Source organism: Guillardia theta (assembly GCF_000315625.1).
Source record: "Guillardia theta CCMP2712 unplaced genomic scaffold GUITHscaffold_50, whole genome shotgun sequence".
Taxonomy (NCBI): Eukaryota; class Cryptophyceae; order Pyrenomonadales; family Geminigeraceae; genus Guillardia; species Guillardia theta.
The window spans coordinates 219757-246558 of NW_005434624.1; the positions used below are offsets into that span (position 1 = coordinate 219757).

At 52.9% G+C, this 26802-nt stretch overlaps 9 protein-coding genes across 9 annotated transcripts; 4 read left to right on the top strand and 5 right to left on the bottom strand.

Moving 5' to 3' along the window:
- Positions 1 to 941: 941 nt before the first annotated feature.
- On the top strand, positions 942 to 1794 carry GUITHDRAFT_111169 (hypothetical protein; the record flags this gene model as incomplete). The annotated part of the gene is made up of 4 exons (XM_005829722.1): positions 942 to 959; positions 1276 to 1423; positions 1518 to 1575; positions 1758 to 1794. The coding sequence occupies 4 exons, from the start codon at positions 942 to 944 to the stop codon at positions 1792 to 1794; spliced, it is 261 nt and encodes an 86-aa protein (XP_005829779.1).
- Positions 1795 to 1873: 79 nt separating this feature from the next.
- On the bottom strand, positions 1874 to 3429 carry GUITHDRAFT_140951 (hypothetical protein; the record flags this gene model as incomplete). Its single annotated transcript, XM_005829723.1, has 4 exons — positions 1874 to 2275; positions 2425 to 3180; positions 3235 to 3324; positions 3424 to 3429. 4 exons carry the CDS (start codon positions 3427 to 3429, stop codon positions 1874 to 1876), a joined length of 1254 nt encoding a protein of 417 aa, XP_005829780.1.
- A 5126-nt stretch (positions 3430 to 8555) lies between these two features.
- On the top strand, positions 8556 to 9672 carry GUITHDRAFT_73589 (hypothetical protein; the record flags this gene model as incomplete). Its single annotated transcript, XM_005829724.1, has 6 exons — positions 8556 to 8657; positions 8706 to 8805; positions 8852 to 8949; positions 8998 to 9318; positions 9369 to 9587; positions 9634 to 9672. The coding sequence occupies 6 exons, from the start codon at positions 8556 to 8558 to the stop codon at positions 9670 to 9672; spliced, it is 879 nt and encodes a 292-aa protein (XP_005829781.1).
- A 218-nt stretch (positions 9673 to 9890) lies between these two features.
- GUITHDRAFT_111172 (hypothetical protein) lies at positions 9891 to 11643 on the bottom strand (the record flags this gene model as incomplete). The annotated part of the gene is made up of 13 exons (XM_005829725.1): positions 9891 to 9904; positions 9953 to 9992; positions 10040 to 10153; positions 10213 to 10281; positions 10332 to 10412; positions 10456 to 10587; positions 10631 to 10693; positions 10741 to 10791; positions 10839 to 10892; positions 10942 to 11005; positions 11058 to 11131; positions 11189 to 11242; positions 11287 to 11643. The coding sequence occupies 13 exons, from the start codon at positions 11641 to 11643 to the stop codon at positions 9891 to 9893; spliced, it is 1167 nt and encodes a 388-aa protein (XP_005829782.1).
- A 3219-nt stretch (positions 11644 to 14862) lies between these two features.
- GUITHDRAFT_140954 (hypothetical protein) lies at positions 14863 to 17457 on the bottom strand (the record flags this gene model as incomplete). The annotated part of the gene is made up of 17 exons (XM_005829726.1): positions 14863 to 15072; positions 15132 to 15218; positions 15281 to 15348; positions 15418 to 15508; positions 15543 to 15609; positions 15634 to 15727; positions 15777 to 15835; positions 15889 to 15986; positions 16042 to 16105; positions 16166 to 16258; positions 16317 to 16334; positions 16437 to 16594; positions 16654 to 16724; positions 16912 to 17007; positions 17060 to 17136; positions 17194 to 17286; positions 17348 to 17457. The coding sequence occupies 17 exons, from the start codon at positions 17455 to 17457 to the stop codon at positions 14863 to 14865; spliced, it is 1554 nt and encodes a 517-aa protein (XP_005829783.1).
- Positions 17458 to 19049: 1592 nt separating this feature from the next.
- GUITHDRAFT_153445 (hypothetical protein) lies at positions 19050 to 20208 on the bottom strand. Its single transcript, XM_005829727.1, has 3 exons — positions 20102 to 20208; positions 19357 to 19784; positions 19050 to 19296 (listed from the first exon to the last, which is right to left on the bottom strand). Exons 1-3 carry the CDS (start codon positions 20193 to 20195, stop codon positions 19243 to 19245), a joined length of 576 nt encoding a protein of 191 aa, XP_005829784.1. The 5' UTR covers positions 20196 to 20208; the 3' UTR covers positions 19050 to 19242.
- Positions 20209 to 20762: 554 nt separating this feature from the next.
- Positions 20763 to 22055, top strand: GUITHDRAFT_164028 (hypothetical protein; the record flags this gene model as incomplete). The annotated part of the gene is made up of 2 exons (XM_005829728.1): positions 20763 to 20960; positions 21017 to 22055. The coding sequence occupies 2 exons, from the start codon at positions 20763 to 20765 to the stop codon at positions 21887 to 21889; spliced, it is 1071 nt and encodes a 356-aa protein (XP_005829785.1). The 3' UTR covers positions 21890 to 22055.
- Positions 22056 to 23055: 1000 nt separating this feature from the next.
- GUITHDRAFT_111176 (hypothetical protein) lies at positions 23056 to 25571 on the top strand (the record flags this gene model as incomplete). Its single annotated transcript, XM_005829729.1, has 8 exons — positions 23056 to 23110; positions 23182 to 23237; positions 23282 to 23428; positions 23477 to 23533; positions 23588 to 23632; positions 23683 to 23757; positions 23809 to 23850; positions 24051 to 25571. The coding sequence occupies 8 exons, from the start codon at positions 23056 to 23058 to the stop codon at positions 25569 to 25571; spliced, it is 1998 nt and encodes a 665-aa protein (XP_005829786.1).
- An 812-nt stretch (positions 25572 to 26383) lies between these two features.
- GUITHDRAFT_111177 (hypothetical protein) lies at positions 26384 to 26703 on the bottom strand (the record flags this gene model as incomplete). The annotated part of the gene is made up of 2 exons (XM_005829730.1): positions 26384 to 26644; positions 26698 to 26703. The coding sequence occupies 2 exons, from the start codon at positions 26701 to 26703 to the stop codon at positions 26384 to 26386; spliced, it is 267 nt and encodes an 88-aa protein (XP_005829787.1).
- Between the last annotated feature and the right edge of the window lie 99 nt (positions 26704 to 26802).

Consider the following 26802-nt stretch of genomic DNA (forward strand, 5'->3'; position numbering starts at 1 on the left):
GTCCTTACCACGCCCTCCTTCGCCCTCGCCCCCCCCCCCCCTCCCCTCCCCCCCTTCCTCCTCTTCCTCCTCTCCCTTCACTTCTTCCCTTTCTCCTCCTTCACTTGCTTCTCTTCTTCATTTCCCTTCAATCCCTCGTTTCCTGCCCTTCCTTCTCTGATTCCTCTCCGTTTCCTCCTCCTGACTGGCCCTGCCGTCAGTCTTTCCTTGCCCGGGAGAAGTTGCTGAAACTTGAGCTTACGAAAGCCAACGAGGAGATCAACAGGCAAGTTCGGCAGAGTAACGGAGAATGAGGAGCAGGAGCAGGAGCAGGAGCAGGAGCAGGAGCAGGAGCAGGAGCAGGAGCAGTTGACTGGCTGGCATCAGGCTCAAGACGCTGGAGGCGATGGAGGAAGGGAAGCTGAAGAGCCTGCTGGAAGATTTGAAAGAGCTCGAGGTTGCTCAACCCTCCTAATTCATCCTCCTTCCTCCTCTTCATCTCTCCACCTGTCCCCGTAGTTCTCCTCCCCTTCCCCATCTCCAGCTTCCCCTTCAGCTTGTGTTTCTCTCCTCCTCTTCCTCCTCCACTGTCGCTCATCATCCATGGCAGGACCGCGATGCGAGTATGAGGGACACTTTCAACTGTATTCTTGAAGAAGTTTCGATCTTAGAGGTCAGAGACTACAAGAACTTTCACTCCTCCTTCGCTTCTTCTTCCATCCCCTTCTCCACATCCACTCCTTGTTCTTCTCTTCTTGTTCTTTTTCTTCTTCTTCTCCATCATCATAATCATGTTCTTGTTCTTGTTCTTGTTCTTGTTCTTGTTCTTGTTCTTGTTCTTGTTCTTGTTCTTGTTCTTGTTCTTGTTCATCATCTCTTCCTTCCTGGCCGTTGCCGCCGCGGCCTCCATCTTTCTCCTGACCTGATCACAGACTCACGAGGAAGCGCTCCAGCAGCACCTGATGGGCGCGATCGACCAGGTGACAACAGCCCAGCAGCACCGTGAACTCTGACGACCCTGCGCGAAGATCGAGCAGCTGAATCTAGTCAAGGAGGCGCAGGACCATTCCATCAAACACCTCGAAGGGCAGCTGCAGGATCTGACCATGTTGGACTGCAACATACCTTCCATCCTCCTCCTCCTCGCCCTCGCCGCCTCCGGCCCTCCCTCTGTCACTCACTGCCTCCTCCACCTTCGAGCCTGTTGCTCCTCTCCCCACCCCTGCTTCAGCTCCAGCACATGTTCCTGCTCCCGCCCCTGCCTCTGCTGCCGCTCCCGCTGAACGATTCTTTCAGGTCTCAGTCCCGGATCGAAGAAGAAGAAGTGAGAATCTCCCGCTGCTCCCGGCTCAGACTGATTATAACCCGCAGAAGAAAGCGAACATCAAGGAAGAGATTGAGAAAGCTGTCAAGGTCTACAAGGACGAGCTCAAGGCTGTGCACAGTGAGCCTCCCCTCCGTCCTTCCTTCCCTCCTCCCTTCGTTCCTTGTTCAACTTTCCTGCCATCCCGCTGACCGCGTCCTCTTCTTCATCACAGAGCTCGTTGCCAAACTGAAAGACCAATATCGATCTGAGATCGAGGCGCTGAAGAAAAGGTTTCATCCTCCACCTTCTCCTCCACCCCTTGCATCCAACCCCCCCCCCCCTTCTTGCTTCCTTATATCCTTTCTTGACCTCCCTCCCTTCTCCTCCTCCTCCTCCTCCTCCTCCTCCTCCTCCGCCTCCTCGCCAGCCCCCAATCTCTGTCCTCACAACATCTGACCATTTCTGTCATCAGAGAGCAGCTCCTTCTCCAGGCACAGGCCCTCGCCTGATGCCTCTGGTGTACATGAGTCGAGGAAAATGTCTGTAAGGTCTGATGATAAATTCATGTCAAGTGCCCCTGCCCTCCTTCTATATGCCCGGGTGTCTCAGACAGTAGATCACGTCCTTCCAAATCTTGTAAGTCTTAGTCATGTTCCTCTGCTCCCTCCACGACGGGCCCATGGGGTTCCGCATGGTGTAGTTGCCCTCGCTCAACTTGTCTTGGTGCCTCCAGAACGAGCGGTACCATCCCCTCCAGTTCCACAAGCCTGCCTCCCCCTCCAGGTCGAAGTCGTTCACAGGCCCTCCCTGGCTCCTCTCCGCCTGCTCTTCCGTGTACCCCACTTCCATGAGCTCCTGCTTGGTGGGTGCGGGGACACGGAGATACTTACGGGGGGTCATGCCGTACTCTCCCTCTAGCGTTCCTTCAGCAACGGCCTGATACATCGGTCTGAGATCGGCTTTCTCGATCGAGGGAAGGAAGTATTTTTCCTGTAACAGCGTCAGGGGACGGCAGAGGAGAACCGGGGGGGGGGCAGAAGGGTGTGTGAGAGGGCTGGGAAGAAGGAGCATCGATCAGTTGCCGGATAGAATATAGGGAGTGGGGTGAGGGATCAACACGGCACGTGAAGGAGACTCACCATGTTATAGTCGCAGAGCCTTACCCTGTCAATGAGAAGATTTCTCCTCTCATGATACAACTTCCAATCCGAGCTGTTCCGGATGTCACGAAGAAACCAGCTATAGAAGGACAACGTGAGAACATGGTTGCAGTTGATCTCAAGAGCCTTTCTGTACAGCACCTCCGCCTCATCGTAGTTTCCTCTGAACGCCTCCTGCAGCTTCCCATAGAAGCAGATGGTCTTTGGGTCCGAAGGCGTCAGCTCCAGCACTCGCTTGAAGTACTTTTCTGCCTCATCCACATGCTCAGGGATTGAGGCGTAACGGTCTTTCCTCGACCACGGCCCATCTATCGGCCGGAGCCCCTTAATCCACAGCGTGAGCATGGCGGCGAGCCGCAGGAGCAGGATATCGTTTGGGTCCTGCCGCAAGCCCTCCTCCACACCGTTGAAGATGTCGTCAATATCCTCGGGGTCGAAGATTGGGTACCCGCCAGGGGGCGGTGGGTTGGCGGTGACTTCAAGAACCGTCTGGTTCTGCCTCGCCAGCTCCTCAAGCACTTGATCGTCGCCCGTGCGAATGCCCCAGCGCTCGCAGAGCTTACGCATGTGGTTGACGTACTTGGAAATAACCCTCTCCGCAGAGCCGCCGTACAATCTCTCCTCGTAATCGCGCAGCCGCTCGTAGGTCAGCTCGTGGCCTAAGATCGACATCTGCTGCACCCCTGCTTTCAAGGCAGCATCCATGGGGTTCACCTTCATCGCGTACTCGTAAACCTCGACAAGAAAAGCGTCGGTGACAGTCTCAAAAGGCGATCATCGCACTCTTACCTCCTCTGCTGTAGGGACGGTCGAAGCGTACGCAGCATACCTGTGGATGGTCGGGTTCTTCACAACCCTCAAGACGCTGAACTTGTCATCCTGCTACCAACATACACCAAAGTAAGGCGCACGACTGGAAACAGAATGGATCTTCTGAAGTACCGATCCTGCGCACCCAATTGAATGCACAACCAACACCATCATCGTGAAGACATGTCTGATGGCCAGGTCAGAGCTGTTGAACTAATGCCTCGAGTATGTTGTGTATACCTGTTCCGAAATCTCCCTTCAGGGAGGTCCCTCATCACAGTTGACACTGAGCAGACAGTATCTCAACCCTCCCGGTACCAACTGGAATGCCCTCGCTCGATCTTGGCACTCCAAAGTCGCTCGTCCACGTGGCCACAGAACGGATTTCAGCTGACGCCGCTCTTGCAGCTCTGTCTCTGGCATGATCTCCCACTCGTTCGCTCCAAGGTGACTGGGCATACCCCTGCTTGCTCGCCTCCTACCCCCATTGCGCCCTTTGCAGCGTGACCAGTCCTCATCCCCCCTCGTACACCTTGTCGCTGTCTCATCGCCCTCATCCCCATCACAATCCAATAGCCCTGAATAGCTCTGAGTTTCAAGGGGGTGGTCCATGGTAGGGACAAAAGAAAGTGGGAGAAGTAGGGGGTGGGTGTGATTCTGTGAGGTGTGATGAGGACTGTCTCAGGGATAAGCTGATGACTATGGTGAAATCAATTAGTATCATAATTATGAAATATGTAATAGGATGAGGGAGACAAAATTCTCACTTGAAGAATGAGGTGTGAAGATAGGATCCGATAATGGGGTGCTTTTCAAACGGGTAGGGTAGTAAACGGAGGTTTGCTTCAGGAATGGACAGGTGGAACAAAAATTCCAGGGTGGTGTAGTTACAAGGAGGGGTACTTACGCATGATATATGGGGTAGGGGTGTGTGAAAAGTTGGATGAGAGCGGGGGTAGGCAATCCCAATTCGCGGCGGAGGGTATGATTTAAACATAGTTCATAATTTATATTGAAGTTATATGTATATCACTTTCAAAAGATCAATATTTTCATCACGTGTTAAATTTTTAAGTGATGGAAGAGCTCTCGACGGAATAAAAGCATTGGCCCCCCCTCCCCAAACTCGTTTCCTACCAATCGCTATGGTTTCGAAGTTGGTGCAGGGGCTTGTTGGTAAGACAATGCAGAGTTTGGCCCTGCCGCTTCAAGTTCAGGCCTATTGATCGTCGTTGTATCTTGAGACCAATCTTTGAAAGACACAAGCAAGAAAAGTGTTCACTTTGCAGGTTTGCTTGCAAACGTTTCAAATCGCCTGCAACTAGTTCACAGACAAATAGCTACCATCGTGGTTGATTGTCACCAGAGATCAACGTTGTAAGAACTCGTCTCTGCCTGCAATCTGGTATCCTGGAGGCAAATATTCACTTTTTTCCCGCCAAATGTCAAGCAAGGAAGGTAGCGAGATCTCCTCACCAGATGACGACACACTGAGGGACGAGAGGCAGCGTGGAAGTGAACCCAATGAAGATAATTGCCAAGGGCAAGACAACAGCGAGAACTTCCATTTGGGTTTTCCGAACCGGAAACTTGACGAATCTGCTGGTTGGAAGAGGAAGCATGATGCTGTCGATGACTCAGGCTCAGTTCACAAAATGTGTGAAACTGCTGCACGTCGACAGCCACCGTTAGGAGTTGTGCGGCAGCTATGTAGAGAAGCGGCAGAAAGGCGATTTCAGGATTCACTGTCTGGGAGGTCTTTTCTGCTGGATCCTTTGACCAGTATGGAAAAGCAATTTGACGTGCCACCTGCGTGATTTTCCTCGACAGTTGTCCTGTATTTTTGCAAGATTTTTCCTGTACCTTTTGCAGACGATTGACTCTCTACTTGTCTGGGCTCGTGCAAGATGAAGTCTTGTATGAATTTTGCTCGTGGTTCCCACTTCTTTTGATTCGAGAGATAAATCAGCAACTTCCGTGACCACTTGATTCCGAACCACAAGGCCCATTCAAACCCTTATTGAACATGAGTCTCAGCAAATTCCCTAAAACTGTTGCAGAGTTTGTGTTATGTCGAACACATCTCTCAAATTTTTTTTTTGCGCTATTTCTGACCAGAAGTTTTTTATTATCGAAATGATACCTTCGTGATCGATGATCAGGTTAATTACTTCACTGTTGTATCGAGTTGGAGTGCTGTGACGCCTCTTTCTCCGCGCTGTAATCCATCACTGTAATCCATCAGGATCGTCATCGGTCGCTGGATTTAGTCTTGATCATCACATGATTACACAGCCTGTCGCGAAGTGGCGATAGCAACAGTGACAATTGCCGGTGGGGTACCGTCGTTTGAGCCACTGGCTTGCCAGTGCCCGGTGCCCCGAGTGACGCCACTGGGCCGCAGCTGCTCTGCCGGGCGCGCCGCTTGAAGGCTTCACATTCCGGAGGCCGGGCCCGGCCGGGCGCGAACGGCGCCGTGAAGTGGCCCGGCCCATCGGATGACAGCCTCGGAGCCTGAGTAAAGACACTGAGTCAGTCCACAGGCTGAGCCTGCGGCACGGCGGCGTCCGATCGAACCGTCCCACACTGAGTGGCCGGCCCGGCCCGGGCCGCCGACCGTAGTTCCGAAGTTCTGCTAAACGTCTCCCACCCACCCCTGGGCGCCCGTCAAAAGTCTTTACTCAAAGTTAAGTTAAAAATCAGTACGAGGATAAGCCACTGCCATGACTTCCCATGAAATTTTTGGCTCGAAATTTCAAATTTGGGATGATGCACCCCACTCATTGGCAACACGTTACGACCCCTCACCCTTATTACCCTGTGCCATGCTCCACCACCCTACCGTCCTTCATCACCCCACCCACCCTTTTTGAGTTGTTTGTTTACTAGCACCTTCTTTGAATCATTAGTAAACAATGCTTTTACCTACCCTACCCTGTCCTGGACTTGTCTACCACCCACCAAGTCCCCCAACATCTTACGTAATCTCTTGACTACTTCGTCAACTACCCCTTATGTTCTGCTCCGCCATGGAACCGAAGGGTGGGTACTACGCTTTTTAGACACAGGGGCGTCGTAATGGATCCACCCCCTAATTCTAGCAAATGTACCGGTGGGCCTCCCATCCCTAGCCAAAAAAAAAAGAGAATCCCCTGTACCACCCTACCACTATGAGTGTAGAACCAGCTAGATAGGAGGGGTATTGAATTACCCTATGTGGGGTTCGGGGGACACACCACCCAATGCAGGCAGCGGGGTGGGAAAGAATTCTAGAGGCATCCTATTATGAGGTCCTGCCTAGATATTGGTGGGTAGGGGTGTTTTGCAAGAGGATAACTAATACTCAAGATGGGGTGGGGTACAAGCAAGGGAAAGATCTTTTCAAGCAGGGGTTATTCGATCGAGGAAACCTCAGGGAGTCAGGGGTAGGGTAGGTAGTCGACTTAAAATTGGGTTATGGCATATAAAGGTTGTAGTGAGGGGTGGGGTGCCGAAGGGTCTTATCTGTCTAGCTTGTACAAGTCGTAAGCTTGTGGGGTCCTAGGAACTCTATGAAATGGGGGGTGAAGATAGAAGAATTTTGGTACTGCTGCTAGGACCACTGCAATACGAAACCCTCCAGGCTGTGCCCTCCCACCCCCGTCCCAGATTTGGGGATAATGAGGAAGTTGGGGGTGGGGTACAGTCAAATTTAAACTTAGAACTTTCGAATTAAACAGAAAGTTTCCAAATATTCAACATGAAGATTGAAATTAAGACTCTCAAATACCTGCACCCACATCATCTACCACTGCTTTGAGGGTGGTAGATTTGTGGGGGACGAAAATCGGGGCTAGGGTGGTCAGTAGCCCCCAGGACAAGGGTCATCGGTTGCATTTGGGCTACAGGGGTACCCACAAACCTCCAGACTTTTTGCAAGGTAGAAGAATTCCCAGTGGGGTAGGTGCACCTGGAATTCAATCCTAGGGTGGGGTCCTTGACAGATTTGAAAAGTGAGAGGGTGGGGTAGTGAAGAAAGGGTAGTAGGGGTAGGTGTTATTCTGACGGATCGATCCGGCCTCTGAGAGGAGCATGGCGGGTCAAGGGCGAGCAGGCATGAGAAGCGAGAGGAAGGAAGATGCGCTTGTTGAGAGCTCTGGATGGAAGCAGACGCTTGTTCATGGCAATCTACTAACATGGATAGGAAGGAAGTGAGGAGGAGGAGATGTGGACAGATGCTGGAATGGAGGAACTTAAATGTTTTGTTGGGACGATTGGTCGAGATGACCGCTTTCAATGTCCTGTTCTCGGTGGCCAGCCATGGGCATTACATGAGTCTTGGACGAAGCTATGGCTGAAAACCTGAGATAGTGACATCGAGCTTGTGACCTTGTCCGATCAAGCACCGAGGGCGGAAAAACAGTGTTTAGCAGAAGGCACATGGTTGTCTTGAGAGTATGGGATGATTTCTTAGAATCAAACATCGAAGATCAGCAGATATGTCGGCACGCCATGAATTTATTGAATGTTTCTGTTTCGTAGAGAAGGGGGACATTCAGGTTGTCATTATAATAGTGAGTTTGTAGTCGATTCATGAGATGCATAAGACTACTCATACGAACAGGTTTGAAGCTTTAACAAGTAAGGGGAGAGAGTCCAAACATCCATGTGTATATGTCAGGTGATGCCAATTTGTTTTCAATGAAATGCTAGTGCAACAAATGTTCATCGAGGGGTTATGCATACAACAGAGAAAAGGGGCACTGCAATGAGTATATTGGGCAGCGCGATCGTAGCATTTGTTAACAGGAGACCATCTGGTTGAACATATACTCACTAAGACAATCTCACAAAAATTGAGTGTTCTGACGACCTGTGCAGATGATGAAGCGAGTTGTCGTCTTGCAGGGCCTTTTGGCTATTACGGCAACGGTTTCAGCGTTTGCTCCGTATTCCGCCTTGCCCAAACCTCTTTCTCCTGCGCTCCATGCTCGTTCGCTCCGATCTTCAAACACTGTGAGGCTTGCTGGATTGAAAATGAGTGAGAATGGAGAGGGCAAGAGGGGATCTCTCTTGGGCAAAGCAGCTGCTTTCACTGCTGCTGCTACCATTGCCTTCTCTGGTGGAGCGATGGCTTCCTTCAAGGGCAATGATGCTTTGTCCAAGAACGGCGACAACTCCGAGCTCGTCGCCTACTCTGCTGGTTGACCTCGCAGATTCGTGGTGTTGTTATGTTGAATCTTTGGCACAGACTCGTCCAGCGGCAAGAAGAAGTCCAACCCTTTGAGGTCCTTCCTTAAGGGAGGTTCGAATGTACTTGAATGGTCAACACCATTTCTTTAACTCGTCGGCTGTCAGGAATATCTGCTACTATCTCCAAGACTGCGGTTGCACCCATTGAGCGCATCAAGCTCCTCCTCCAGGTTTAAGATCAGATCGGGTGACAACAAGCGACTGACTGCATGAGGCAGGTGCAAGCTACTTCCACTCAGATCACCGATCCCTACAAGGGCATCGTAGATTGTGCCGTCCGTGTGTACAAGGAGCAGGGAGCTCTCGCATTCTGGAGAGGTGAGCAAAACTGGAATATCAACTGGCTTGTTGAATGCCAATCCAGGAAACACTGCCAACATCCTCAGATACTTCCCTACCCAGGCTCTCAACTTTGCTTTCAAGGACAAGTACAAGGAGATGTTCTGCAGGCCTGCTGAGGAGGTCTGTGCACACATGCAGTCGATTTGTTGTTTGACATGTTCTTCACAGGTCGGATTCTGGTTGTTCTTCCTTGGAAACTTGGCTGCTGGTGGAGCTGCTGGTGCTACTTCCCTCCTCTTCGTCTATCCTCTGGACTTCGCTCGTACCCGCCTCGGCGCTGACGTTGGCAAGTCCAAGGAGGACAGGCAGTTCAACGGCCTTTTCGACTGCATTGCCAAGATCTACAAGTCTGATGGCATCGGTGGATTGTACCAGGGATTTGCTGCTTCCATCCTGGGAATCATCGTGTACCGTGCTGCATTCTTCGGTGGGTTTGATACTCTCAAGGCTGTCCTGATGAAGGTTGGATTCGGCGCTGTTGTCTGGCAGGTCAAGTTCTTTGTGGGTTTGCATGGTGACACAACTGACTGTTTATCTAGGCGTTCCTCGTTGCCGAGTTCACTACTGCTGTTGCTGGAATCATCTCTTACCCCTTCGATACCGTTCGTCGCCGCCTTATGATGAAGTCTGGCGGAGGCTCTACCATCCAGTACAAGGGAACCATCGACTGCGCTGTGCAGATCGTCAAGCAGGAGGGAGTCGGCGGGTTGTTCAAGGGCTCTCTTTCCAACGTCTTCCGTGGGACTGGAGCTGCTTTGGTGAGAGAAAAGTTCTGCTGTCAAGTCTGTTGCTAACCCCTGCCAGGTGCTCGTCCTCTATGACTGGCTCTCCAAGTTCATCTAAGAGGATATAGCTGACTTGCTAACATGAGGATTCAATAAAGGCTGATAGCAAGACCTCCCAGACAAACATGCAATGATAGGTTTATTCACTCAAGAAGGAATAGATACTTCGAGCTTGCGGAATAATCTTGCATAGACAACGAGGTACACTTCAAATTTCCCTCGCGATCAGTGGAGGACAGAGATGTCCTGACGATTCAAATCTCCTCAAGGCAATCCTCACTTCTTAACTGCTGCAATTTCGTGTCACAAACAACATCAAGGACTGCTCAGATAGACACCTGAGGCTACGCATTGCTTAGCCTCGGCCTCCCCGGCAACCTGTTCCATCGCGTCAGTTCCAGATTCAACCTCCTTCAACTCCTTACAGGGATTCCGAAAAATCGCTTGATAGAGTCGTAGATGAGGAATTGGGCAACAATGTAGGATGTGACGTGTACACATCGAGCTCCAGCTCCAAGGTAAAGCCCTCGGGGTCCCAACTGTGCAGAAGGAACAAGAAAACATCATCCAGGGACAGATAAGCAGTGTCCTCTGTCACCTGCTTGATGGCTCCCAGAACGGTGGTTCCAGGCGCTTTGTTCATAACAGACAACACAGTGTCTCCCGGCTACCAGCCCGTGAGACGCATACGCCGTAATCGAAAGCAAAGAGCGGAACCTGTGAAACCAGCGACGCCGTGATTCCTGAAATGAGCCCACATCCCAAAGTCACAGCCGTTCCCACAGTAGAAGATGCATCCTAAAAAAAAATCAGAAAGAAACTTAGGAGGATAGAACCATACCTTGATGTCAGCCTTGGCAAGCGCAGAATAAACTGCTTTGGCAGCAAACTCGTACACCAAGAATTGAGTGATGGTGAAGGGAACTTGCTTGCATTGAATCGGCAAGTACCCACCATAGATTCCACCCAACCCCTTTAGGTCTCTTACAAAAAGCTCACAACCCAACAGAAGCTACCTGGGTCTTAACTAGCTTTGCCAGAACTCCAAACATGTTGTTGGCGAACTTGGGATCAGCCACCTTTTGTGCAAGTCAAGGAAAACGACCCTCCATCAAGGTTTTGGCACCATTCTGATTCGCGCAGATTCGAATGGAAGCAATGCGGTGGTTCCAAGAATCTATACTCCATGAGCGGCGTCTCCAAGGACATATACTCTGAAGATACCTCAGCTGCAGACGCTGCAATGATCATTTGGGGGATGGGAAGCTTGCCGCCCTCCTTGAACAAAGGCGTCAGAAACCTGAGATGACCAGGGGATCAAGCTCACTCCACGCTTCTCGGGAGGCAAACTCTGGGCTAGACTGTCCTTGAAGAACTCATAAAATCCATATCTGAAGTTATCACCGTCAAGGTCATGGAAAACGCTGCAAGAAGAGAACTGACTTCAATGCTCCTTGCATCAAAAATCCACAGAACGTCGGAGTCATACCCTGCATCAGTCCTCGTGTGCCTTCTTTCTAGAGGAGGAGCCTCAAGTCAGACGCAGGATGAGCTGAGTCACCCTCCTATCAAACCTCATAGATCTTGCGGATGCCTTCGTTGAGAGAGGAGAACTCCCCAGGATTCACCTGGATGAGAGGTCATGACGTGGACCCTCGTCCTCCTGCAGCACCTGCAGCCTCGTCTTGACGACATCAAGTGGGACCGTCACCAAGTGCGTGAGGGATGCGCAGAAGCCTCCGGCAGCAAACAGCTTCGGATACTTCTCAAAGTCCATCTTGGAGGCGACAGCCTTGGCCACCGCCGCCTTTGCCATGTGGAATCTTTCTCCCAGGTTTGCCTTATTCAATTGCTGAGGAAAATTCAAGATGCTATTGGCGTCTTGAGATCGTGATTTCAATCCGAGGAAGCCCGCATCGGGGTTCCCCAGCGGGAAGGACATGGTACCCGCGCAGTAGGCATATTGCGCGAAGAACAGGGCGGCGGAGATGATCCTCAACGAGAGATGCGAGAAAGCACGCATCCTCATAAGATATCAATGAAGTGTGTCAGATAATCTGTTGTGCTTCTCCAGTGAATCTGACGGGCTACTTCCTGCATTCGAGATCAGCGCCTTGCTGCACATGAAATGTCGAAGTAACTCTCTAGGAGGTGAAAGTTGCAGATGAAAAATGATGTACACGATCACGACAAACTGCGGAACATGGAAAGTCGATCATCACTGAGACCAAGTTGATGAACATTCGCACGCAATGGTGGATCACACCCCGACTCTACAAAGCACTGACGGGTTGCAAATACATCAAAAAGATAGATTCAGAGTTTAGTTGAGAATATTGCTTTCATAGCAATACATGATGAAGGAAACATATATGATGCAAAAATTGATGCAAAAACGCTTCTAGCTGCACATGCTCTCGGGTCACGTGAACACTTAAAACCAAATGCTTGAATGCTACTTGCACGAATGGAAACTTGTCAAGGCATGTAAAGAAGAGGAGGACAATGCTGAGACACATCATAAGCTTTCAGGCCCTGAAACATCTCTGCAAGTGTACATGCTCCAGCCTCCCCGAAGCCTCTCAGGACATGCAGGGGCGTAGCTTGAGCGGGAGCGGCATGAGCGGAGGCGCGGGGTAGGGGAAATTTAGGGGTGGGGGTGGGGGGTGGACAGGATTTCTTGGGGGTAAGGGGGTTAGAGTTGGGTCTGGAGTAGGGTGGTTGCCTCACTTTCACTCGGCCCAGGGGGAGGGTAGTGGGGGAGGGGAGGTAGCTTTTGTTGGATTCGAGGGGGGTGAAGGTCCTTCGTACCGACCACCCACCCTGGAAATGGACGCATCATTACCCCTATTCAATATCCACCCACCCTCCCGCTAGGACGAGTTTCAATATGAGGGAAGAAGGACTTGCGAACATTAGACGGTGAACTTGAAATATTTCGATGAACTTTGAAATTGCCACGGGCAGCCGCTTGAATGCTTGGAGAGGCGAACGAAAATTGAACAAAAGGGGTACTCCACGAAAGGGGAGTCCTGGAATACGACCAGGGTCCTGGAATACGATACAGGGGGGGTAGTCTGGCTGAATCCTGATGACCCTACCCCCCTTTTCCTCATTTGAAACGTATGTTAAACCAACCTACCACCCTCGTTGAATTGGATCTCAGACCCCTCACCCCCATTTTTCAAGTACCCACCCTTATTAAACCTCATTGTAGACCCAAGCCTAGCCTGCACCCACAAGACGTTACACCCCATGTGAAGCATTTCCTAATTGTTTGAAGGACCCCTACCCCCAATACGAGATCTACACCCCACTTTCAGGGATCCACCGACCCCTACCACTACCACCCTATCTTTCTACACTCCTTTTATGTATGCAGTAGACCTCTCGAATCTTCCTCCACCATGCCCTAAAACCACCCCACCCCATGTGTAATTTTCTAATCAAATTTTGAAGTTGGGAGGGTGATTTCGACTACCCCACCACATCCAGTACTGACTACACCTACCCTTGGTCAGTACAATCCTTCTCCGTACCCCCGCCCCCCCTGTATCCTCCACCCCCTCCACACGGCCCCACCCCCTCTGATCGAGGCCCACCGATCTTCGTGATTACGTCGACATGACCCCATTGGGGGTCAGGGGGGAGATGGGGGTACCCCAGCGAGTCTCTAGGAGGGGTGGAGTTGAGCTACCGTCACTATTGTAGTAGTACAGGGGGTAGGTCATCAAATTCGAGATGTAGGAGAAGGGGTGGGGTACTGTAGAGTGGGGTGATGTAGTCAGAAAGGGTCACTGCTGCCCATTGAGTGGATGGGAGAGACAACAAGGGATGGGTTGCATGGGAGCACACGTGGTGGGGGTACATCAAGGGGTGGGTCCCTGTATAAGGATTGGAAGGGGAATAAGGGGTGATGCTTCAAGTATTTATTTCTGTGGGGTGGGGTGGGCGATACGCCCTGCGGGGAACAAGGGTTTGAATGACTCGATTAGAAATCAAATTTCAGGCTTGGGCGGCTCAGTTTTTTCTCTTTACTCAAAGTTAAGTTAAAGCTCAGTACTATGATGATTGCCCGGCCATGCCGTCCTGGCCAGATCCGGCCGGGCGGCTCCGGGCTCGCCGCGGGCCGCAAGTTGTGACGGCCCTGTCGGAACCCCGGCGGCGCCCGGCCGGCTTCCGAGCCTCCGTGAGCGGCGATCGGACCGTACTCCGGGACTCCGAGTCCGGCGGAACTTCCGAACGGGCCGCAGCCAGTGGCACCGGGCGCGCGGGCAGTTCAGTGAGGACTGAGGGCCCCGGCGGGGCCGGGCAAGAATGTCGAGGTCTCACTGAGCGGCACAATACTTGAGCTTTGATTCTCACTGAGCTGATAGACTAAAATAATCCCTCACTGTCAGGCTCAGTGCTTGAGGTGTGCACCGTTTGCCATCATTGAGTCCCGAGTTCCCCCGCGGCCCGGGCCGGCCCGGCCCCGGGCCGGCTCATCAGTGGTATGGACTCCGGCCAGCCGACTGAGGAGAAACTTGCCAGTGTCCAGGCTCGCCGAATACGATCAAGTAGACGGTGCTCGAATCATCAGTGACTCCCAGATACAAGGGTGACTCCGATGATTAATCCAAACCTCTCTCTCTGCCTCGATACTACCGTACTGATAGCTGTAGAAAGCCAACTTCAAACTGCAGAAATCTCAATATGGCCTTTGGAGCGCTTAACTGACTATTCTAATGTTGCTCGTTGCGTTTCCTCGAGCTTTACTCAACGTTCGACGGTTGATGAAATATCAATGAGCTCCTGACACCTTGAAATCGTACAAATCAATCGGAGATTGTAGCCTCGGAAAGGGAAGACACAAACATTCTTTTTCAATTCACTTGAGTCACACAGGTGATAATCAGCAATTACATCATCAATTGATTATCAAATCCATCAGAATAGTCAGTGAAGCGCTCCAAAGGCATATTGAGATTCCTGCAGTTTGAAGTTGGCTTTCTATGACTTTCGAGGCAGAGAGAGAGAGGTTTGGATTGATGGCCCTTGTATCTGGGAGGATCCGAGCACCTACTTGATCGTGTGCTTGAAGCAGTTTGGTATGTCTCACTTTTTAAATAATAAATGTCCATGCAGGAAAATTCACATACTTGTAAACAGTACCAGAAAGCAACTATGAAACCTGTACTAGTACGATCCGTCGGTCTCAGCTGCCACCGTCTGGTGACGGTCAGTGTCCTCAGCCTGCCAGAGGCTTTCAATCGCCGGTGAGGTCGATCACATTGATGTGAGAGGTCAGCTGGTCCTCCCGCGCCCGCTTGCGCCCGCTGAGCGGGCGCCGTACAAGCGACTTCCTCGTCGGCTCCTCTTCCAAGTTGAAGTCGTCAGAGTCACTTGCACTCCTTAGCGCGGAGAGTCTCTCGGCTGCGATGAGAGACTTGAGCGGGCTGAAGCGCTGCTGGGAGACCTGCTCCTCCCATCATCAGCCTCTTTCCTCTGACTCGCCCTCCTCAACATCGCACTCACCCGTACCCGAGAAGAACGCACGTCTTTCCCCGACCCTTTGCCGGTGGCGAAGTCGATCTTGTATGCAGGATACGCGCTGGCGCTGTGCTGCAGGCAGCTCAAGTCAGGATCCAGGCACATACAGCTTCACAACTCAGTGACTGTGGTACCGAGATGACGAAGATGCCGGGGTTGCTGCTGTTGTCGACCATGCTGTGAAAGTGCTGCCCAGCACTGCCTGCTGCAAGTTCAGCTCCGACTCCTCTTCATTCGGCAGGCGGAGAGTTCACACTCAAGGTGTACGCACCGCTCGGGTCCAGAGGAGGCGCGCGGTAGCTGGATTGTCCTTCCGTGTATCGCCCGACCACAATCTTCAGAGGTTCTTTGCGGTCAAGGCGCTGCAGCAACGAGGAGCTTTCGAGCTGCACTCACCCGAGCGAGCAACATTGACTGCTCGTGAGGATTCGAAGGATCAGAATGGCAGTAGCGCAGCGAGTAACTGAGCAAGCAAAGTCACTGTCACCGTCCCCCGTCCTTGCCGCCGAGCAGCAGGCAGTCTAACCTCGCGTCTCTCGCAAAGTAAGCGCCCGCACCAAACGCCATGCCGTTCCTTGACCCTGGCATGCCAGCATCACTACCGACCTCAACCTCATATGGGCCATCCACCTGCAAGGGTGACCAGGAACCCCTCGTTCATGATGGCTGATCCGGGATTTTCTCCAGACCTGCTTTTCGTCAGCCGGAAAGCAAACAGCGTCTGCATCCTCGTGGCTCTCACCCGCTCCCTGATCCCGTGCCGTGGAAGGCCCAGCGCTCCATAGTCGAGGGGTTCCACTCCATCCCTCGCTTGAGTACCTCGTTGCGAATCCGGTTTCTCTATAGGTTGCGTCAACCCTATCGCTCCTAGTGTCAGGGAAGGAGATCAAGTGACCTGGATCTCAAAGAGCTGGCGGAGGCCGGGGTTCTCTATACGGCTGATGCGCACGATCTTGGGCCTGCAGGTAGAGGAACAGGGTCAGTCCTCTCACTACCGCCCTTGTCTGCTGACTACGCACCCGCTCCCGCGGATAGACGTGTGGAAGAGGCTCGACACCATTCGATACTCCTCGCTCTCGTTCGGGAGCTGCTTGAGGAGGTCCACGTCCTCCCTGCAGGCAACCCGTCAGCCATGCTGGTTACAGACAGGACTACAGCAGTTCAACTTACGTCTTCGACTTCCACAGCCTTCCGGGGAAGAAAGAGAAAGCACCATGCAACGGACAAGCAGCAAGTCAGCTCAACGGGACTACAGCGTCGCTCGCAAGAGAAGGAACATCACTTCCTTACCAAGGGTGGTCGGTCACTTGCGTCTTCCCGTCGTAGCACACCTCGTGCACCTCCCCGTCGTTGGTGTATAATGTGCCAGAGACCGGCACGTGCTTCTCAAATCTCCCTTCAAAGATGCGAAAGACGTTCTTCTGCTCGTCCAGGCATTCGTAGATCCCCTGCAACAAGCGCGGGTCAAGGACACAGTCTTCCTCCTCCCCCACAGCGCATCTCTTACCTCGCCTTCCATCATGTCATCTTTCCAGCTCCCCCAATATTCATAGTCGGACGCCTGGCAGTGCCCTTGCCCTGCCAAGGTCTCGATAAGAGATAATCGCATCGATCATATTGCTAAGGGATCATCGTATCGATCATATTGCTAAGGGATCATCGCATCGATCATATTGCTAAGGGATCATCGTATAGAGCATATTGGTAAGGGATCATCGTATCCATCAGACCAGAGGTCAGCACGGCATGCAAGCTCGATTCTCACCGTTGCGAAGGTCGTCCTTGTACTCTCCCTCGTATTTCGTTCCGTCTGCCCACTCGTACGTCCCGTAGCCATGCCGCTTGTTGTCCTTCATCTCCCCTGCATGGGTATGTCGTCATCACTCGATTCAAGTCACCGCTACGGTTGTCACCATGATAGTAAGAGCCGTCGGGCCATTGCGTCATCCCGCTCCCTTGCAAGACGCCGTCCTTGAACCGTCCCGTCACCCTGCGGCTCAGTCACTCTTGCCCTGCTCGTCTCTCCTCAGGGGAGCTTCGGACTCACGTTGGCCCTGACTGGAAGTGCATCGCTCCTTCCCCGGTCAGTGGGCGACCCTCCTCCGTGCCCTCCCAGTAAATCCCGTCCGCCCATATGCGCCTGCAATGCCATGAGAAGGAGAGGATGGCGCAGCTGCGATGCAAGCATGAGCAACAAGTACCTCATTCGGCCATCGTCGAGCACCTCGGAGAAGATGTAGGTGTCAAGCAAAGTTGCTGACATGTCTACAGCATTGCCCGACGTGAGGTCTACACTGACTTGCACCGTCATCTGCAGGGGTAAGTCAACCAATGGCTGAGAGATCATTCAAAAGCGACATTGCATACAAGGTAAAGCAAAACTGTTTGCTCTCAGGCAGAATGATGCAACATCGAAACGTCTGAAAAGAAAAAAAAGAAAACTGTTTGCTCTCAGGCAGAATGATGCAACATCAAAAAGATTCAAATGAAGAAAGGAAAACTGTTTGCTCTCAGGCAGATTGATGCAACATCAAAACGTTTGAAAAGAAGAAAGCAAAACTGTTTGCTCTCAGGCAGATTGATGCAACATCGAATCGTATGATTTGCATTGGGGGACCAAAACACCACACTTCTTGGTGAGCAAACGGCGAGATAAAGGGATGATCAAGACACATTTAGGAAGAAGGCACTGGAAAAGGTTGCCATACTTTGAGTAAGAGGGTTTTGCTGATGGAACGGCGAGCTTCCACGACGACTTCCAGATCTCCGAAGGGAGGGAGGGAGCTAAGAAAATGGGGGATGCAAGCTATCAACGAACTAGGGAGGAGGGAGGGACAAGGAAGTTGGAGGTCCTATCGACAAGGCAGGAAGGGAAGGAGCCTGGCTATCAACTAGTAGAGGAGGGGAGAGGGGTGTGTCGGAGCGCGACCGTGGGAGGGGGGCGGTGGGTCGGCTCAGTTGCTGGTTCCTGCCCTACCCTGAAAGTGTATACCCTTCCCTGGGTTCCCTATGGGGCTCCTACCCCTTCTTCTGTGTGGAAAATACCGGGTACAAGGGGTGGTGCCTGGGGGAGCTTGGTGGGAAACTTGTGGTGTTTACTTCTCATAGCCCACAGTTCCTGGTTGTGCTGCCCTTCACGAGAGTACTAATATTTCACTGAGGCGAGGGCAGATTTTCTATATATTTCCTTCTGTCCTATGTGCTGCCCTTTTCACTTCACGCTTGAGTCCCTCCATTCGCTCCTCCCTCTCTCCTCTCCCTCCCTCCCTCCCTCCCTCCCTCCCCTCCCCTCCCTCCCCTCCCCTCCCCCTCTCCCTTCCTCCTCGCCCTGACCGGCCTCCCAGCCATCAAATGTCTCACCCACCCTCCTGTTGGATTTGCACTCTACAATCAGCCTGAGAACATCATCTCACCCACTATCTCCTCTGAGTCAAGCATTTCTTTCTTGTACTTTATTCATGTAAAGAAGATACTGCAAATCGAAATTTGCAGGTTCAAGAAAGACTAGGAATCGAGGAGCGAAGGCGTGGATGGTAGCCTCATTCACAGCTATGATGAAACAAGAGATGTTTTGGGCATATATCGACAACCTCCTGCAGCCGACATATTCTGATCAGCTCCACCTGACAGCATCACAGCCTTATTTGCGCCTGGTCTATGGTGACAATCAAACACGACAGTTTCCTCCTAGCGTTCTTGTTTTAAGACAAACTAGGCTTCAAGGTCAAAGCTAGTCGCGCATATGAATTTTTCCCTTTCAGGTATCGAGCTTTTCTTATGGAGGCACTCAGTCACCCCCGTTGTTGACCCACTATGGATCGCCCTCTCAGCGCTCACGAATCTGTTGTCGAGCATGGATGAGGCGAGAGGCTCAGTTGGCTCAGCGGGATGGCATCTTTAATTCGATAGATCGGCAATGCTTTAATTTACATCCTGTTTCTCGACAAACAATTATCAACGTTACCCGTTCTGCTCGCCTTCACTGAGGGCCTTGCGGGCCGTCTATTCTTCGAGTCCAGATCGGCGCCTGGGGTCCTTCTCGGGGGTCCTTCTTGAGGCCCCAGGCAGACGAGTGAGCATGGAGAAGACAGTGGGATCACTCCGACATCTGTTGAACGCACTGCAGCCATGTGTCCACTCGCTCAAAGATCTGCCACACACGCACAACGTCACAGGCTGTGGAGCCGCTTCACAACCATGTGCAACTCACCTGACCCTCCTCGGACTTTACCCTTCCATACGGGAGGCAGGTTGCCACGAAGACCTGCCCATCATGCTTCTTGTACTTGACCATCCCAAGAGACTGCCCTTTCCCTCCCGGCATCGCAAAAGGATCTGGTTCCTCATCGATGAACGACGCACGCGGAGATGTGTCTATGGTGAAGGACGAAAGGATGAGGTCGTTCGGATTCGCGCCGTCACCATCATAGGGCTCGATCTCTACACTGGCGCAGGCTGTGGTCCCAGATTGGGCGTCAGCCCAGAACTTTCCACCAGCATGCAGTCTCTTTTTCGTTCCGAGCAACACCCATTCCATGTCACCGCAGTAGATACGGAATTCCTTGAAACCCTCTCTCAGCACACAGTCGGTCAAAATGTCGTTGTTTGTGTATTGCATGCTTGTGGAAAAGAAATCACCTGCTCAGAAAAAGAAAGAGTCAGTTGTCTGATTTCCTGGACAATCGACATTGCTGACTGTACTTGGGTTGCACAAACTTGCACACACACAAACAGAAAAGCATTGAAACAAAAAATCATTTCAACAACAAATTCTTCATCATATTTCTTTGCCATTCCAATATACCAAAGACAACACTGTCCCATAAACATGAAAATGATCTTTCGAACTAGCAAAGAGCATGCGTTGGTGCAGAGGACTATTCGAATCTATGCACGCAAACGGAGCAGGAGAGCATAGCATAGGTCGGAGCCTCCTCTCCTTTGCTCCTCCTCACCTTCTGTTCTGTTGACAAGCGCGTCAAACTCGTACTTCTGCTCACCACCATCGCCATCCAGCACCACCACCATCGCCTCGTGAGGGCAGGCCATTTCCTAGACAGCTGACAACGTTACAAGGAGCGTTACATGAAAAAGATTTAGGGTTACAGGACGGTTTACTCTGTAGGGTAGGGTAGGGTAGGGTAGGGTGGGTAGGGCAGGGCAGGGCAGGGAAGGGAAGGCCAGGGTAGGGTAGGGTAGGGTAGGGTAGTTCAGGCCAACTGAAGAAATGCAGAGATTTAGCGGTATGCATGGTGCGGACGAAAGAAGTGGAGGCTAGTTGGCAGGAAAGAATAGCAGATAGATAGGAGGCCAATACCAGTGCAATGATGACAAGAAATGGAATAGAAATGGTCTTCATCTCAAGATGCTGATGACGAGTGATCGAGCTTCTTGAAACCAATGAAAAAAACGGCGGCTACCAACAGAGTGTGGAGGAAAATCTCAGTGCGCATTGAAATGATTAGAGCGAATATCGTTTTAAGTTGCTCAGGATTTGATGGACGAATGATTTATGACAGACGTCTTGACGAATGTGGTTTGATAATTGTTTGACGATTTGTCTGAATACGATTGCCATCGATACATCGCGCCTGACCCTTGAGATGGCAGGTCGGTATGTCTGATACGACCGACGACCTCTCGAGCGCAAAGCTCAAGCCAGGTGCTACCCTGGACAGGTTTAATGATGCCGTTAAGCGGGGAGAATCGGGTGCGCACGGGAATATACTTGTGGACAACCCGGGGCTGGTGGAGGATCTCGCAATAGAGTTCTACAAGTTCAATGAGAACCCTAAGGAGAGTCCGAACCTTGAGGTAACTGGCAATGGCATGCCCTACGGTGCGCTGAAGAAGATGTTTGGTTCTTCCAGGTAGAGGAGGAGGACGATTGCAGCTTCCTGATGGATTGCCTAGACCATGACAGCTGCGCTGACGATGCTGACCTCGCTCTTGCTCTGCTGAGGATGCTGAAAGTTCTGTCACGGAAGTATGCCAACCGCTGCAACTTGGAGTTGGAAGACATCCGGATCATCTCAAAGTACCTGCATAACAAGGAGTCACTGTACGTGGCGGGAGAGGCAGCCAGCATTTTCCTCAACATCTGCTATGAAAAGGAGAACGTGCTCATGGTAATACAGGAGAACGTGGTGCAGCCCCTGGCAGAGCTACTGGACTCTCCCTTCGAGGACGTGCAGGCGAACGCTGCTGGGGCGCTGCAGTCGCTGTCCTTCCAAGAAGAGGGCAGAGTGCACATGCGGGAGGCAGAAGTGCTGCCCTCCCTGTTCCCCCTGCTGACGCACTCGAGCGTGAAGGTCAGGACGCGTACAGTCGGCGTCATCCACAACATGAGCTCGGACGTGGGCTCCATCAAGATCATCAGGACCGGCAACGCCATCAAGGAGCTGGTCAGGATGCTGGCGGCACCTCAGGTAAGCATCTGCGGCAGCGCTGCCGGGGCGATCCAGAACCTGTCGAGGGAGCAGGCGAGCAAGCAAGAGATCGTGGAAGCCGGAGGCATCCCACCTCTGCTCGACCTGATGTTCGGTTCTGATGTGCAGAGCCAAGTCTGCGCTGCTGGGGCCCTCCTGAACCTCTTGGGTCCGCAACTTGAGTCGGATCCCAACACTGGGATACAGACCCCTTTCAACCTGTCGCAGAGAAGAGGACTCAGCCGCCTTGTTATGCTTTCAGTGGTAACTGGTATGGCATTCCATGGCCTCTACTCGGACGACGCAGAATCGTGACCCCGGCAACGATTGAGGTTGCTGCAATGAAAATCCCAGTTTCGCGGTTGGCAAGGGCCAACCGTTCCAGTCGGCCATGACCATTCGGACGTAGCCGATCAGTGACAGGATCTTGCAGCCTTAGATGTAGACTATGAAGTGTACTAGAAGTGAAAACTATCTTCGGAACCACCCTGGTGACTAAGTGAAATAGTTAGCCGTCAGGGAGTCCGACGCCGTCAGGGAGCCTCGGAGTCCGACGCCGTCAGGGAGTCCGACTGTGAGTGTGAGACTGAGGCTAGCCTCGGACGGTGTCTCGGAGACTCGGAGGCTCACTGAGCGGCTAGCTGCCAGGCCCGCGGTTCCCGGACTCCGAGTCCTGGCGTTGGCAAGCCTGAGCCTCTCAGGCTGGAATGCGGCGGTCCGCACCGTGCCGGCCGTGCCACGGCCTGACGGTTTCCATTCCCGGCAGTTCACTCTACTGGCCCAGTGGGGTCGGTGGCAGTGACTGGCCGGCCCGGGCCCGGGCCGCGGGGCCGCGGGGGCGGGGGCCGGCCGTGCCTATATGAGTCGGACTGGCCGCGCAATTTGTACGAAACCTTGACCCTGACCTTTACTCAAAGTTAAGTTAAAAATCAGTACGAGGGCAGTACGAAACCACTTGATGACCACCACTGATGCTGGTACCATATATCGTTTACTCAATTATTTGAGCGAAATAAGATAGACGGAATGGACGGGAAAGATGGAGGAATGAGAAGATCCAGTGAGGAGGAGGAGCGGGAAGGAGAGGGGGAGAGGATCAGGGAGATCGTGAGAAATGGTAGGAGAGGATGGATGGGGCGAGGGATGAAGCAGAGGGTGATAGCGTCAGGAGAACCAGGGAGTTGAGGATGTGGGATGAGAGCCGGAGCAGATTCAAATCTCCCTGTTGTCATGGAGAGGCAATGAGCACGTCGATCGATCCAGACAGCTTCGCCATGCGGGGCCTGCGATCGATTGCTCCTCGCATGCTGTATCCTCGTCTCACCATGCTGTCGACATGCTGTGTCGCCCAGCCTTCGTTCCTTTGCCAGAAGCGAACCGAGTTTTCCCTAATGTTTGTCCTTTTGCAGTTATCTGTTAGATGGGACAATCCAGTCGGTCCTGAATCTTTCATCGAGTGAAAGACTCGAAAACTTTCATACATGCAAAATGGCGATCGCGGGGCAAGCTTGCAAAATCCGCAGGCAAGCGCGCCAGGTGAGTGCGAGAGTTCGAAGACGATTGTCGCATTTCCGGCGGTGCCTTGTGTGATTGGTATTCTTTGTAAGGGTCGGATGCTAACGATCGGAGTCGATGGCTGCGATTCTATGGAGGCTTCGTGCAGGTAGAGGAGAGTCGTGCTTTCCTGCTCGCTGAAGCGCAGCGCAGAAATGCGGGATCAACGTCTCATCGCTTCCAACCATCTACGGTAAGGCCGATCGTGCGGACATGGCGTGTCTGAAAGCAAGGAAAGGGTTCGAGATAGATCTATTCTCGCTGTTCTTACTGGTGAAACGCTACGGAGGATACGAGCAGGTCTCGCCGCTTCCACTCCCCTCGGGCGGTCGTGAACGTACCTGGCAGATCGTGGACGATGCTGTCTGGGTGGAGATTGCCAGGAGCCTCGATGAGAGCTTGCAGGTAGACAATCTCTTCGTCCCCATTGAGAGTCCTTGTAGTGACAAGTCGGTGCAGGCTCACAGCTCCGTTGCGAAGCCCCTCCGGCAGATCTACCTACAGGTGAGAAGGACGGCAGCGAGCCCGGGCTGATGTGCTTGTGCTGTTGGCAGTACCTCTACCTGTTTGAAAGTTTCATGCGTCAGAAGACGTCTTTTAACTTGGCGATGTCAAGAAATCAGCAAAGGGTGCGGCATGAGCTCGAATGAGCACAGCTCGATGTTGACCTTTGCTTCAAGGTTCTTGAACAAACGCTGACAGATCAAGAACCGCCTCAGAAGGTATTAGCTCGGGTTGTGAGTTTAGCCGGGTAGCGTGTGATGATGTTTCTTTGCACCACTGTGCTGTGCAAGCTGTGCTTTCTTCCGCTACCCTGACATCACTCGGATGTTTCACTTGAACCCTACTATGATTTTCGTTTCTTTCGCAACATCTCCGTATGACTGCCATCTGAACTTCCCCGTGACTTTTGTCGTTCCAGGTTGCACACTCGTTCCAAGCACAAGGCAGCGGGTATGGTGTCCAGAGCGCTCATCGGGGTGTTTTCCCGCCGATAGTCAAAGAGCAGCAACCTCACTTGTTTCATCAATCTCCCGGGAATCCAACGGGGCCCATGGGCACTCCCTTGCAGAGCACAAACTTCGGCCAGCCAGCTCAGGCAAGCTCGACCCCCGTGCGGGAGGACGTGCGGGAGGACTTCTTTGCGGCTGGTTCCCATTCTATGCAGTATCCTCTACAAGGAGGCGGTCAGCTTCAGGGCATGCAGGCCAGGGCCGGTGATGTTGCTGTTAACCTCGACCGAGTCTCGCACTTCGATCAGAGCGCTGGAAGTATGGGTGCTGTTGGCCTCCAACAAGGTCCGGGACTTGGAGGAGGAAGAATTGGCCCAGGGATGGGCGGTGGGATGCAACAGGGGAACATCGGAACGGGGGGAGTAGGAGTAGGAGGAGTAGGAGGAGGAGGAGGAGGAGGAGGAGGTATGACGGGTAGTATGCTACAGACACAGAGTTACCAGGGAAACTCTGGTCCTGTGAGCACCGTGCAGTGCACAGATGGACATGGAGGCATGGTGAGCAACATGGGGCAAGGGACAGTGTATCAAGGGATTGCTAGGGCAGGAGGGGGGCAGCAGGAGATAGGAGGCGGAATGGGCAATCAATTGAGTCAAGGAGGAAACAGCAGCCTACAAGCCAGAGGGCAGCAGGGAGGAGGAATGATGGGGATGGAGAGGGTTGGGATGATGGGGCAGGGGGGCTTGCAGCAAGGAACAGGAGGAGGGATGGGAGGGATGCGGGATGCGGTGAGAGCAGGGCTGGTTGAATCTGGGAACAGGATGGGGCAAGGGAGCATGTCGCAGGGGGTTGGAGGCCATCAGGGACCTGAAGGAGGAGGAGGGCTGGGGGTGGGGCTGGGTAGCAGAATGGGGATGCCGACCCTGCACCAAGGGGGAATAGCACAGGTTGGGCAGAGAGCTGGAGGAATGGGGGGAGACTTGGGGGGAGGAGGAGGGAGGATGCCGTTGAAGGGAGGTCCGCATGGATCGAGTGGGGGAGGAGGAGGAGGAGGAGTGGGTAGTCAAGTACAAGGATATGCGGCGGCCATGATAGTTGAATCAAGTCATCAAGCCGTTGTGGAGACGGCGGGGGGGATGAATGCGACTCAGCAGCCGGGAGGAGGGATGGGAGGAATGCAAGGTAGGAGCACAGGGCAAGGGGGTATTGAGCAGAGCAGCAACCTGGCAGGCAGCCTTCTCAGGTCAGCAGAGCTGGAAAGAGGTCGAGGATTCATTGTAGAGCAAGGAATGAGCAACCAGGGGAGCCGAGCGTCCAGTATGCAGTCCAGCACAGGAGGGGGGATGGGAGGAGCGATGCAAGGTGTCATGGGGCAGAACGCCATGCAGCATGCGAACATGGGCCAGGTAGGAGGAATGAGCATGCCTGGAGGGCAGCAAGACGCTGTGGGGATGGGTCAAGGGAGCATGCAGCAGTCGGGGTTGGGCTGAGGGGAGGGCCACAGGTGTCCAGGGGTGGGCAGCAGGGGGTTACTGCTAGTATGGGGCATGGGCACAGTGATCCCATGCAAGGAGTGGGGGGAGGAAGCAGGGGGGCGGGGACGGGGACGAGCTTTCAGGGAAATATGAGACTGTCTGGAAGTGACCAGTGGGAGGGGGTTGGAATGGGAGGGGGGATGGAGAGCAGTATGGAGCAAGGTGGCGTGCAAGGGATAGGAGGAGAGATGGGGCTTGCGAACATGCAGCAGGGGAGGCCCCAGGGTCAAGCTCCTCACAAGGTTGATCAAGGTAAAGGGCTTCGATGTTCCAGTCTTTTTCTGACTTCTTTAACATAGGGCCCTCTTTCCTCCAGAACTCTCGTCCTGGTAGACCTTTCTCCCCTCCCTCCTTCTTCTCCTTGCTTCCCCTCCCCCCCTCCCCTCCTCCTCCTTCCTCTCCCTCCTTCCTCTCCCTCCTTCCTCTCCCTCCTTCCTCTCCCTCCTTCCTCTCCCTCCTTACTCCCTCTTCTTATTCTCCTGCTCTCTGTGCTACTTTTTTGACAACATACTTTTTACCCTCTCACCAATCCTCGTTCCTCGACTGTTTCCTCCTGCTCCTCTTTTCTTCTTTCCACCCTCCTGGCCAGTCTAAGTTGATCCTCGCAGACTCCAGGAGCGTGAGGGTCGACTCTTCCACCGTTTCTGAGCCGCCAGGAGGCCTAAACTTGCAAAGGGGGCCCGCGGGCATGGGTCAAGTCAGCTCACAATGGACCTCTCCTGCTCCTCCTGCAGCTCAGGAAACGCCATGGTCCCAGTCTCCAGCTATCATCGAGACGCAGCAACAGCAGCATCAGCATCGGCAACAGCAGCAGCAGCAGCAGCTACAACAGCAGCATCAGCAGCAGCAGCAGCTACAACAGCAGCAGCAGCTACAACAGCATCAGCAGCATCAGCAGCAGCAGCTACAACAGCATCAGCAGCAGCAGCTACAACAGCATCAGCAGCAGCAGCTACAGCAGCAGCAGCTACAGCAGCAGCAGCAGCAGCAGCAAATACACCAGCAGCAACATCCGATGCATCCTCAGTCTCATCCTCATCAACAGCAACCGCAGCAGCAGATGCAGCAGCTACCTCAGCACCAACATCTTGTCCAGCAGCAGCAACAACAACAACAGCAGCAACATTATCAACAACAACACCAACATCAACACCAACATCAACCACAGCTGCAACATCAGCCTTAC

Coding starts and splice junctions, on each gene's coding strand:
- GUITHDRAFT_153445 (XM_005829727.1), bottom strand. CDS start 20,195: ATGGCCTGCCCTCACGAGGCGATGGTGGTGGTGCTGGATGGCGATGGT. Junction 19,785..20,101: donor GCTTGTCAACAGAACAGAAG/GTGAGGAGGAGC, acceptor TTTTCTGAGCAG/GTGATTTCTTTTCCACAAGC. Junction 19,297..19,356: donor TAAAGTCCGAGGAGGGTCAG/GTGAGTTGCACA, acceptor CGTGTGTGGCAG/ATCTTTGAGCGAGTGGACAC.